The sequence below is a fragment of the Euleptes europaea genome, chromosome 2 (genome assembly GCF_029931775.1).
Source record: "Euleptes europaea isolate rEulEur1 chromosome 2, rEulEur1.hap1, whole genome shotgun sequence".
In the NCBI taxonomy this organism is placed as follows: Eukaryota; Metazoa; Chordata; class Lepidosauria; order Squamata; family Sphaerodactylidae; genus Euleptes; species Euleptes europaea.
In genome coordinates, this window is record NC_079313.1 from 71,498,128 (window position 1) to 71,510,465 (window position 12,338).

Genomic DNA, 12,338 nt, shown 5'->3' on the forward strand with positions numbered 1-12,338 from the left:
AATATTTAATAGAGAAGATGACCTCCAATCCAGAACAGAAGGAGCCTTCACGGTGAGTAAACAAGGCTCCGTTCCAGCCTAATAGAAAGGTGTCGGACTTTAGTATATTTATATGATACTTTTCTTAACATTCTTGATCCTTGATGGGAGATAACTGAGCATGAGGTAAGACATGAAAAGAAGAAAACAATGTTAATTAACTTCTTTTTTCCCTCCAGATCATCTACTTTGGACTTGAATGCTGCCCTCAGTGAATGTATGACAGCTGTGGATTTATTTCTAAATAATAAGTTCCAAGATGCCCTTGTTTTTCTTCAAACTAAGTATGTGGGTTGTATCTTTCATCTTTTAGTTACTGTTGATGTATGTGTTTGATGAAAAAATGGGAATTTTTCTAAATAAATATAGTGTGATGTTTAACAAACATCTTACAATTGTCTAAAGCTATTTGAGACTCTAGAGCCTATTTTGTTTTCTTCTTAAAAAATATATTGAGGATATAGCAGATAATGCCAGTACTAATGCTGTTATGTTTAAAAGTTAAAGAAAAAAATATAGGATCATAGTAAGAGATTACTAGTGATGGCACATTTCAAACTGCAGTGCAAGTTATGAAGTGGTATTTTAGCAGACTAAGGCCACTCTGGAAAATGTGTAGGATGGCAATTAAGTATGCACGGGCATATCCGGAGATAAGCCTGTATAGTGCCCTACTGATGCCATACCAGAGAAAATCCAGCTTCTGCATCAGCTCAGAGAGCAGGAATGGGCAGTGACTGGGGAGTGGAGCTAACCTGGCATCAAAGTCTTAGTCCACATTCCTCACCTTCCTCTCTGGCATAACACTATTCAAATAAAAACACTCTTGTTGAACTCAATGAACCTCCTGCCCTATCTATATAATCATGGTGTTGCCGAGGATACCAGCTAAGTCTGCAGTAATCACAGCTGTCCCAAGCACTCTACAAACCTCAGCAAGGTCACCCATATCTCAGGGCAAACAGCGTAGGGCTAAACCTTTCTGGCTTCATATTCTGCACACCTGAAATGCGGGGTGGTGTGATGGGAGCTAAGGAATATTCCACAAACAGGGAACACTGTACACAAGCATCTAAGGAGGAGAATAACGACTGTTACCGTGTATTGCTCACACCACTCTGCTCAGAACCCCTACAGGTATTCTACCTCAGGACACAAACACTGAGGTGGAGACTCCACTCCTCCAAGTGAGAGTACAAAGACCATGCATTCCACACAGGTAATCAAACATGGGGGAATCCCCTGCCTCAGATTTAGACTGCTGCAAATGTTCCTGTGGTGCCTCACCCCTCGTGACATGCGCCTACGGCATATTGGCGAAACAATCCTTCTTCCCTTAAGAGTTACTAGCAGTGTCTTCCACTGACCTAAGGTCTCCCACACTCCCTGGCGAGTCCCCTTCCCTGGCTTACTTGTGTGGAGTGCTTTGTCCTTGCACCCCTACTTGTAGAAATAAGGTTGAAATTCCTGTTGGGTTTTGAAAATTTAGGTCAATTTTCCCCAGTGGTTGAACATTGTCCAGTAAGCAACACACACAGACTCAACAGTTGGACAAAAATGAATTAAAATGGTTTACTAGGTAAATATAAACCATAAGTAAATAAAGAAGCATATAAACAAGACACAATACATGAAGAAAGACAACATGACATATGCTTAGATAGCAATGAGCTACAAAATAGCCTACCCTCCTAGACACCTCTAGCCCTCCTAGTTAAAAGCTACGCTAAAACCTATATGTTCAGAGAAATTTGTAGCTGCCTGGTCTGGGGTCTTTGGAGAGAGGGGGAGAGAAGAGAATGCATAGAAAATGAAAAGGGGCAAAAATTAAAGAGGGATCATGGTTGAAAAGAACAGAGGCTGCTGCTAAGAAGGAAGGGGAGGATGCTGTTAAAGAAGGAAGGGAGAAATAAAGAAAGAACAAAAAGGGGGGAAATTTGCAGCTAAGGCAGCAGCAGTTTCTGCTGAGGGAGAAAAGACTTCCTCCCTAAAACTGTGTGTGCTTTTTATATTCTTTTCATTGAAGTGGACCCTCCCATTCTTAGGAGAAGTAACAAACTGTCCCTGCTTATCTAATTGTTGACATTGATTATCCAATTATTTTCTTTTGTGGGGAGCAATATGGCTTATGTTTTCAAAGAAAACTTCCTTCCTTGTCCATTACGTTTAATCAAAGGAACCCTCTTAGTTGTACATCCTCATCTCCATGAGCAGGTACACGTAAGGCCAATTATGATCTACTCTGTTGTTATTCAGGTTTCTTATCCTTGTATCATCACTTATAGAGCAAAAATATACCACTTATGACTTTTCCTTAGACAGACGGCTGAATTATAATCTTCATGTGGCCTTCACATCTTTAAGCTCTTGAGATCACATGATGAGGCCTCTTCCACGTAAGAAAGGTCATTTCAAATTGACCAATGAGGCCTTCCCTGCCCTGGGAAACGACCGATCACCGGGAGCGGGGGTGTTGCAAACTAAACAGGAACCGTGTACGTCTCCCGCGCTTTCTGTTTACGTGGATGTATTTGCACAGTTTTGTCCCTGCTTTTCAAGGTAATGCGTACAGTTTCCCCCCAGCCCGGATCAATTTGATCCTGGCTGAAATGGTGAATAAAGTGGGTTAAGGGACCATGCGTTTTTGGCCAAAGATTCAGTTTGTCCACTGCAGCTAGATCTATAACAGGCCAAATTCAGAGTGCTTCAGAATGATCAGATGGGACTTCTTTGGGATTCAGGATTACCAATTTTTATAGCTGAAATTTTGAGGCAGGATATACCTATAAAGGTTCTGGGAAGACAGTCTTATTTAACTGCCTCTTATATCTGCTTTCCCTTGCTGTCAGTTCTGTTCTGTGCCCAAAGAGGCAGTGTTCTATCATCAAAATACCTCAATTCTCACGAACACATGGAGGACAGAGATTGTACCCTATGCTGCATCCTTGCCAGGTCTTGGTGAGAATCCTATATTGTGTTGTGGATGCAGGGGCAGTCACTTGGGGCTCTCTTGACTTAAGTGGCACTGTTTTAATGTACACTATCTCTATTTTGGCATAATCTCATGCTGTCCCAGGCAGCTGGATTGATTCTTGGGGAAGTATGCAATTTATTCCAGGATTCACTTCTCTCTTGCTATGCCCCCACTCCACCCACTACTCCTCCTGTGCTGGTGGTCTCTGCTGGTATTTGGGTGTCACTAAACTGATTATGACTCCAGTAGCACAGAAGGGCTTAGGTACTATTCTGCCCCCAGCAAATGAAATTTAGGATGGGATACTGTTGTTGGCTTCCCAGTCCTGGAGATACTGATCTAAGTGTTTGCCAGTACTCGCTGAAACTATGACCTACTGTGTTTTATTAGAAGACCAACTGGTAGCACAAAATGTCATTTTGATTTCTTATCTCCCCTTAGTAAATGGAAGTACAAGTTCATGTCTACAAGTCACATGATACCTGTCTTTAATGCAGGCTCAAGAAAGGAAGGTGATATCTAATTTATTGACCTTTTGTATGTTGGACATTTCCTACAGTGTTTGAATCATAAGGAATATATAGGATGTAAGAGTGATTCAGTGACAGAACATTGAGGGATAAGAGAAAATGGCAATGTCTTTATCTCCCTCAAAGCAAAGGTCACTGTAAACTTCATAAACTAGAGAAGGTGTGAGGCTTTTGATTTCTTCACATTTTATAATTTGATTTATTATTAGCTCAAGATCTGGGAGGGAGTACCAGATCTCAACTATATAAAAAGAGGAATCAAAGGCTGCAAGAGGAGCAAGGCGAAAGAGCTGAAATAAGGACATTACAAAAGAAATCCTTGCTGGAGAGCTTGGCTGCTGCAAAAGGAAATTATTTTATTTTAGAATTTGTCAGAAATAGGGAGCAGTATGGTTGATTTATCTGGATGCATTTTCCCTAGATATTGTCTTACCTGAAATGCTTTTATGGTTGCTGCTGTTTGACAACTCCTTTTTTTTTAAAGGATATTTTGTTGAGGCCTTAAAAAATCCTTAGTAAAAAAACTTGCCTTTGTTGTGCCAGGACTTTTAGATGGAGGAAGAATGAGGAGGTAAAAAAACAAACAAACTTCCACCTTGTGAAAGTGGCCTTTGGATGGGAGGAGGCAAAAGGGGGCATGTTTTACGTGCCTTTCCTCCCTCTCATGGTACAGGCCACCCACCTGTGACAAGAGACAGTAGTAACTGCAGACTGTCTCAGGAGTGCCCAATAGGTGCATATGCAAAAAAAATATTAAAGGGAATAAACCGGATTAGTTTATAGTGTAAATGGGTGAGTGGAAGTTGGTTTGTGTCTTTGTGACCTCTCTGCTCAATTACTCAGTTTCTGTTTCTTAAAACACCCCTACCCGGCCTTATCTCCTTGGACTCAAGGTAGCAAACAATGCAGCAAGCAAGTTGTAAGAACATAACAATTGTTCAGTTAGCAAAACCAGTTTAAAATATAGAAACTACCAGTTTAAAAGCATTAATATTTAAAACACGCAAGAATTAAAACACACAGGAGCAGGAAATGTCTATTTTCTCAGTGTAAAATATTTTCTCCCACTTTTTCCTGACTTACCGTACAAGATTCAGCTCACAAATGGGTATGTGTACCAGTACAATCAGTTGTGTAAACCATTCAAGAGATTTAATAGCAACAACAAAAAGAGAATTAAGGAGCGTGATGGATGTGCAATCACTACCACACATTTTACAGGGCCATCATCCGATTGGCCACCATCACTCAACACTTGTACAAATCTGGAGAAGAATAAAATGTGCATGAGATTCAGGCGTTTAGAAAGGAGAAAATGACAAATGGCTAATGTGTTAAGTTCTGTGAACCACAGCCAACGAAATATATCCAGGAAATCCTGCAGCATAGACACCACCTTAGTAAAATGTAAGCCTTTTCTCCTCTGTGCTTCTGTGGTAAGCACATATCACAGCAGCAGCTGATAATGCTACAGATTTCACTTTTGCTGCCAAGAGTACGGTAAAGGAGGTAGCCTTTGAGTGTATATTATAATATGAAAAGAGGCACAGCCCCTTTGTTTTCTAGGGCTAAAGTGAAGCCAGGACTATTTCAGCTGCCATCTTGCTCTGTTCAAAAAGCACTTCTGTAATGCTCACTTGGCCCTCCTTTTGTATATCTACTGTTCGGATCCACTCATACTTCTGATTTTGGTTAGGACTGTTGGATTCAGATTTAAAAAGTGAAGTATTGTGGTGCTTGTTCTTTGCTTTTTGGAGGAGCTATTTATTTTAAAATAAAGGGTAACATTCATGTTGGTTGGAGCTATGATGTCTGGGAACAGAGTTCTGTTTTTTTAAATAAGAGTCCCCTTGTAATCCTAGATATTGCTCTCTCTGACACTTTCATTTTTCCATTTTGAAGTCCAGTTGTTTATTCCATTGGTTCTTTTTGTGCCTTTTGTATTTCTCAGAGATGCATATATCCTATCATGTTTCCTACAGAACAAAGGACAGTATGTATCATGCACTGACTTATGCCACCATACTGGAAATGCAAGCCATTATGACCTTTGACTCTCAGGACATACTGAATGCTGGATACACAATGAAGGAAGCTCAAGCCCTCTGTCAGAAGTAAGAACAGAGCACCCCAGGCAATTGGTGCCATTGCTTGGAATAACCCAGAATAAGTACACTAGACAGTTGTTTTTCAGTAATAAGAACTATGCTTAAAAAAAAGCAGAGATTCTCAGACATCTGCATATACCCCCAACTGCTGTTCTAATGTTTGATTTCCAACCTGTATAAATGTAGCCATATCCAATTAGATGGCCTGGACTAAAGTTCATTTCATAAATTGCTTTCTCTAATATTGATATTTTCTTTCTTTCTTTCTTTCTTTCTTTCTTTCTTTCTTTCTTTCTTTCTTTCTTTCTTTCTTTCTTTCTTTCTTTCTTTCTTTCTTTCTTTCTTTCTTTCTTTCTTTCTTTCTTTCTTTCTTTCTTTCTTTCTCCACAGTATTTCTAACTCAGCCAAACTGATTCACAAATCTTTGTGGCACAAAATTATATATTTTGTATATACCACGTGTACTTATGAATAGATGGATACCATCTTGGAAAGTGCCATATGTTTTAGTATCCTAATATGTATGCAAAATTATATTTATGGCCCAATGCACATACTACTAAATGCCATCCTCTTTCCAGTAAAGAATAATATTCATATTGCATAATAATCACCATAAAGTCATAAAGATCTGGCATTCATTAGTCAGCATTTAGTGCCTAGTTAATGATCATGGATACATTAACTCAGTAAGAATATAAAAGTGAATAGTAATTGGAGTTGCTATATGAGACCTCTGAAGAGCTTTCCTACCTTCACAGACCTCATGTTCATAATTAAAGCTTACTTTATTAGACATGCACTAGGTGTGTATGTTGCACTTTATTGAGTACATAAATGGAAAAAAGCTAGATCCATGACCTAAGGCACCTACTACCTAATTGCTGGGGGAAGACAACAGAGGAAGGGGAGAAAAAATTGAGTCAAGGGTAATAGTGAAGAATATGTCCAAATGCAGTTAGGTGTTCAATTCTGTAGGGGCTAAGGACCAAAGCTTTCGGCCAATGGCTCCATAGAAAAAATGGGTCCTGAAAAGGGATTGGAAAAGAGAGAGATGGCATCACATAGCTGTTCTGGGATTCACACCCAGTGGACTTCTAAACTGTTACCGGAATTGTATCTTTTTGAGAATGTGTTCGAAATATCCAGACTCCCTTTTCCTCACTTTTCCTTTAGGTTCCGTAAGAAATCCACGGTAGCAGATTCCTTCAACAATTTAGTGCACAGGCAAAACATTGACCATTTCACTGAAGGTAAAAACAAAACAAAACACTGAAGGTAAAAACAAAACAAAACATTTTCTCTTGTTGCTGCTGTGTATACATAGCTAACAGAAATACAATCCTACGTATTTCATAGATTCGGTAGTGGATCCATTGATGATTGATAATGCATTTTAATGTCCCTCTAGTAACATTCCTTCTGTTGAAGCTGCAGAAGGAGATTGGAGGTCCTCTGCTTCTGTGGTTCTTCTTTCTGAGACTTCCAGGATGTGCTGGTTTTCAAAGAGGTGTTTTTAATGGCCTTCTGCCTGCTGATGCTTTGGGCTGGTCAGTCACTGCTGAGCGGAAAACAGATAATAAGGAATTGATCAACAGAATCGGTATTCTGAGAGCTGCTGACTGAAAGGGCTGGTTGTCGGTGAGCAGTGGATGGAGAACAGAGCCCCTTCCAAAATTGGAGTGGTCTGGGTCTGATTAGAATAGTTGCTAGAGAAGCTAAAAAGGCTGAAATGTTATGATGCTCCACCATCTTGAAATCTGGTATCTGATTCTACAGTGCCAACTAATTTTGTGTGTGTGTGTTTAGAGTGCCGTCAAGTCGCACCCGACTCATGGCGACCCCTTATGGGGTTTTCAAGGCAAGAGACTAACAGAGGTGGTTTGCCAGTGCCTTCCTCTGCATAGAAACCCTGGTATTCCTTGGTGGTCTCCCATCCAAATACTAACCAGGGCTGACCCTGCTTAGCTTCTGAGATCTGACGAGATCAGGCTAGCCTGGGCCATCCAGGTCAGGGCCCATGTAATTTTACTGCAGCTTAAATAGTAAGCTGGTAATGACAATATAAATGACAATATAAAACCACAATATTCAAAAACCAGTGGGAGAACATTTCAACCTTCCAGGACATTCTGTTGCAGATTTAAGAGTAGCAGTTCTCTTACAAAGGAATTTCAAAGGGAGATTGGAAAGAGAAACTGCTGAATTACAGTTGATATTCAAACTAAAGTCAGTGCATTTACCTGGGCTGAATAAAGACCTTGCATTCATGGCTCATTACCAATGCTGATTTCTCCACACCTATCTCTGCCCTGGACATCACAGACTCTTCTGCATACCACACCTAATCCCATCACGCCTGCTATTCACATTTACATACTGTTAACATTTACATATTAATGCTTGTCTGAATTCACTCTCCTCTACTTAATGACAGATGGATTCACATTCTAGCTGTATCTGAAGAAGTGAGCTGTGGCTCACGAAAGCTCATACCCTACCAGAAAATATTTTTGTTAGTCTTTAAGGTGCTACTGGACTCTTGCCCTTTTCTGCTAAGCTGGTAATGAGTTTACCTGCTGCCCATCTGAGAGAATACTGAATGAATCCAATTTATTTGTTTTGTCATGTATGTTTCTTTACAGAGGCTGGGGGGTGGGAGGGAAGTAGTATTGATGATGTGATGCCATTATTTAGTCGTGGTTCCTTTCCTCTCCATTTGATACTTCCCCCTCTCTTCTAGAGGAAATTCATGCAGAAATTTGCTATGCTGAGTGTTTGCTTCAAAGAGCCGCTCTTGTATTCCTTCAGGTAGGAGCACCTCATTTTGGAACAGTTTTGTGAAAGTAGCTGTGTATGTGTCAATGATTCTATTATTAATTCCAATACGGCTCATATGAGAAGAAGTCCTGAACTGGGGAACATTTTCCTGTAAATGCAGTATCAAAAGAAAGCTATTACATGCACTGCCCCACTGAGACTGCAGTATTGTCTTTAAAAAAGCACTATGCATATGCTTTAATATTAACAAAATTCACGGCAGAAGACTTTATATCTGCCTGGAAGATATGAACATTCAGACCTCCTACTGAAAGTTACAGATGTTGCTTTCTTTTTCTAAGGTACTCATTTCTTTATTATCTCATGTCTTCTGGACAGGAAGCCTGAAATTGAAAATATGTTTTTGGGCCAAATTTCAATCAGCTTTAATCGCCTTGGTCGATTATAATTTCTTGGGGCCCAATACAAGCTTACAACATGCCCTTCTCCAGTCTCCAGATCTTTACAATCTCATGAATAATGGAAGAATACATTTGTTTTACTTTTTGAAATGTAATAAATGGGTCATATTATAGTGATGGTTTGCAGCCTGGCCATGATGAAGTTCCCCACCATGCTTACCCTGCCAGATGCGTGCAAGGCAGACATAATGGGCTGATTATTGCTAGCCCCATGGTTACTATCCACCTTATGATGAACATCAGCTTAAAGGAACAGCAACGGTTGTTTAAAGTCAGTGATGCTAATTCCAAACATCCAGAAGAGTAGGTACCGCTATTACTTGCTATTTCTTTTCCTTATCTGACACTTCCATTGATGGAGAAGCAGTTATCCAAAATTAATCTTACAATGTAGTCCTAAATAGAGCTAAGCCATTCTAAGTCAATTGAAGTTAATAAGGTGTAACTCTGCTTAGGGTTGCATTGATGGCCTTGCAATTTAGTTCTGACTGTGGGGAGTTTTCACCTGTCCTGCTGCTGTGCTTTTGTGACTGATAAACAATCACTGTTGTTGTTGTTTTTTAAATCAAGGCCTTTTTTATACCAAGGGGGAAGCTTCCTGGTAAGTTCCAATAGCAGTGGGCTTTTTCTCTGTTGGATACAACTAAAGGAAGATGTACAGCTCTAACAGATCTATTTGCTTAAATTACATTAAAAGCTGAGGTATTTTAAATAGTCACTAATCATATTTATTACAAAAAATTGAGCCATAGTAATTTACCATTTAAAATTTTATCAGATGATTCATTTTCAGTCATTATCCCTAAAAACAAGGGAATTTTCATTTATTTGCATAACAAAAATGGATAATGTGTTGAATTTTCTTTAGGATGAAAACATGGTTAGTTTTATCAAGGGCAGCATCAAGGTCAGAAACAGTTACCAAACATACAGGTATGTAGATTTTGCTATACATCTTTCTGCAGTGGAAAGAAGTTTTATTTTAGACATGTCTTAAGAGGGTTTTTTTACAGCTCATGAAGTATAGCGTTATCTATTACAGTTCCCAAATGCTTCTCTGGAGCTCCTGTGCATGTGAGTGTGCGTCTGCACACGCCCAAGGCCTCATGGACGCCATAAATGCCACTTAGAAGTTCCACTCCCTGCCACCACTTGGAGATTTTGGTTTATAAAACTAGACTGCAGCAGGCCAATCAATATTTTATCCTTCAAACATATACCCGCATTTGTGAACCAGACAAGGGCAGAGAGTGTGCGTTCAGACTCCCTGCCAAAGATGGTTTTGACCATAACTGTTAACTCCGGACCCTAGCATGTTTTTCACATGAAAGAGTATGGGTGCAGAGAGGAAGGAATAGATGTCTTATTGCTCCCCCCACCCGGCCATGGGTTAAGTAGTTGATAGGATATTGGGTGGCTCATATCTGTATAATGGAGTTTTTGTCTCAACTAAAAACATAAAACAGGACAGGGCTGTCTCTTTCAAAAAAGGGAACCTTCCATAATACCATCCATAATTTACACTGGTCCACAGTAATTTTGGCTGGAGTGAATTAGATACGTGTATAAGCAACAATCCTCATCGTCCTGTATTTAGAAAGACATTAGATCTAGATTGCTACTAATTTCTAATGCAATGTTTTGTTTTGATAGGGAGCTGGACAGTCTAATACATTCTCCCAACTATGTTAAAGGAGAAAATCATCTCCATATTGAAGCTGGCATAAAGCTAGGAGTTGGAGCATTTAATCTGGTATGTAACAGAGCTTATTTCAACTATCATGAAAGCTTTAATTATGGGGGTTACCGCACTTGTATTCCCAGCGATGTATTAAGAGTTTGAAAATGTTATAAAAAATACTGTTTTGCACTTTGTTTGGCCCCTTTAGCTGTGAAGACGTTTTCCAACCATTTATAAGCCGTGGTATCCAAAAACCCTTTTAAAGCGATGTTTTTAATAACATTTTCAAACTCTTAATACATTGCTGGGAATACAAAGTGCGGTAACCCCCTATGACTACTCAAGTGCCTGTTTAAAGCTGGGACTGATTCTCAATAGCTGCCATGTGGAGCTGCAGGAAATGTTTCTGCATGACATTGGCTCGATGCTGTTTGCATAATATGTAGATTACTTATGGCAGTGCCTGAAAGATTCCATGTGATTTGGGGTAACTGGTGTGGAAACTTTCCACAATACAAGGGCAGTTCATATGGTCAGCAGTTCTCATGCTTTGTGGCTGTTGTATGGAGCCTCTGTCACATGTGAGCATTTCCTGTGGATTCCATGTAGTTGAAAGGTAATCCACTCATTGACGTTCTCAGAGGTTTTCAGAAGATCAAAGCACCTGAGGGCTATTCTCATTTCAAAGAACTAATAATGAAACTATTGCACATCCAAATAAAATAGAAAAAGCCTACGACATACTGTCCACATACTTTACAACGTGGTTCCACCTTGGCACTCAAGTGGAATCATATCTGCACTAAGGGTGGAGAACCTTGCAAAATTCTAAGAAGCATAGCAGAAGCTCATCAGATCATGCCTTATTTTTGCTACTTTTCTGTGAAACTTGTTCACAAATGAATTATTGTTGCTGCTGGAAAGCTAGATTGGTTGCCATATTCAAATAGCTAGTACTTCAGAAGATCAGTTAATGATGCAAAGACAGTTAGTGCCCCAGGATAGGAATGTATGGGACCTTGGCAGCAAAGCATGTTTAAAGCTGCAACTGATCAGGTTTCTGGGACAGTAGTTGCAGCAGTCACATTGTGTGTGTGTGTGTTAAGTGCCATCAAGTCGCTTCCGACTCATGGCGACCCTATGAATCAATGTCCTCCAAAATGTCCTATCTTTGACAGCCTTGCTCATGTCTTGCAAATTGAGGGCTGTGGCTTCCTTTATTGAGTCAATCCATCTCTTGTTGGGTCTTCTTTTCCTGCTGCCCTCAACTTTTCCTAGCATGACCATCTTTTCTAGTGACTCTTGCCTTCTCATAATGTGACCAAAATACGATAGCTTCAATTTAGTCAGATTAGCTTCTAGGGTCAGTTCAGGCTTGATTTGATCTATAACTCACTGATTTGTTTTTTTGGCAGTCCGTGGTATCCGTAACACTCTTCTCCAACACCACATTTCAAAGGAGTCTACTTTCTTCCTGTCAGCTTTCTTCATTGCAGTCACATTAGGGCTACTCAAATAATTCCATTATAAGGACATTGCCAGTAATCAAAACTTTTCAAGTTGTAATTTTTAAAAGTTGTGCTTCTTCTAATGTTACAGTTGTCATTCATTGGAAGGCATCTCCCTATAAGAAAATTCTAAGTCTGTGTTGGTATGTGAGCCACAGCAATAATTCTTTGTCTGCGTGTGAATGCAAGCAGACAAAGGTAGAAGCTCATCTGTCAAGAGAGTATCCATCTTGGAGGAATTTTCCAGCCTGAGCCA

The 12,338-nt window shown here is 39.8% G+C and overlaps 1 protein-coding gene across 1 annotated transcript in view; it reads left to right on the forward strand.

The window, feature by feature from the left end:
* Positions 1–12,338, forward strand: part of TTC39A (tetratricopeptide repeat domain 39A) — a 48,498-nt gene that overhangs the window by 3,178 nt on the left and 32,982 nt on the right. The window contains exons 2-7 of the mRNA XM_056844778.1: positions 219–323; positions 5,526–5,657; positions 6,828–6,904; positions 8,395–8,462; positions 9,762–9,826; positions 10,547–10,646. Of these exons, the coding sequence (XP_056700756.1) occupies positions 219–323; positions 5,526–5,657; positions 6,828–6,904; positions 8,395–8,462; positions 9,762–9,826; positions 10,547–10,646 (547 nt within the window). The remainder of the gene's footprint in view (positions 1–218; positions 324–5,525; positions 5,658–6,827; positions 6,905–8,394; positions 8,463–9,761; positions 9,827–10,546; positions 10,647–12,338) is intronic.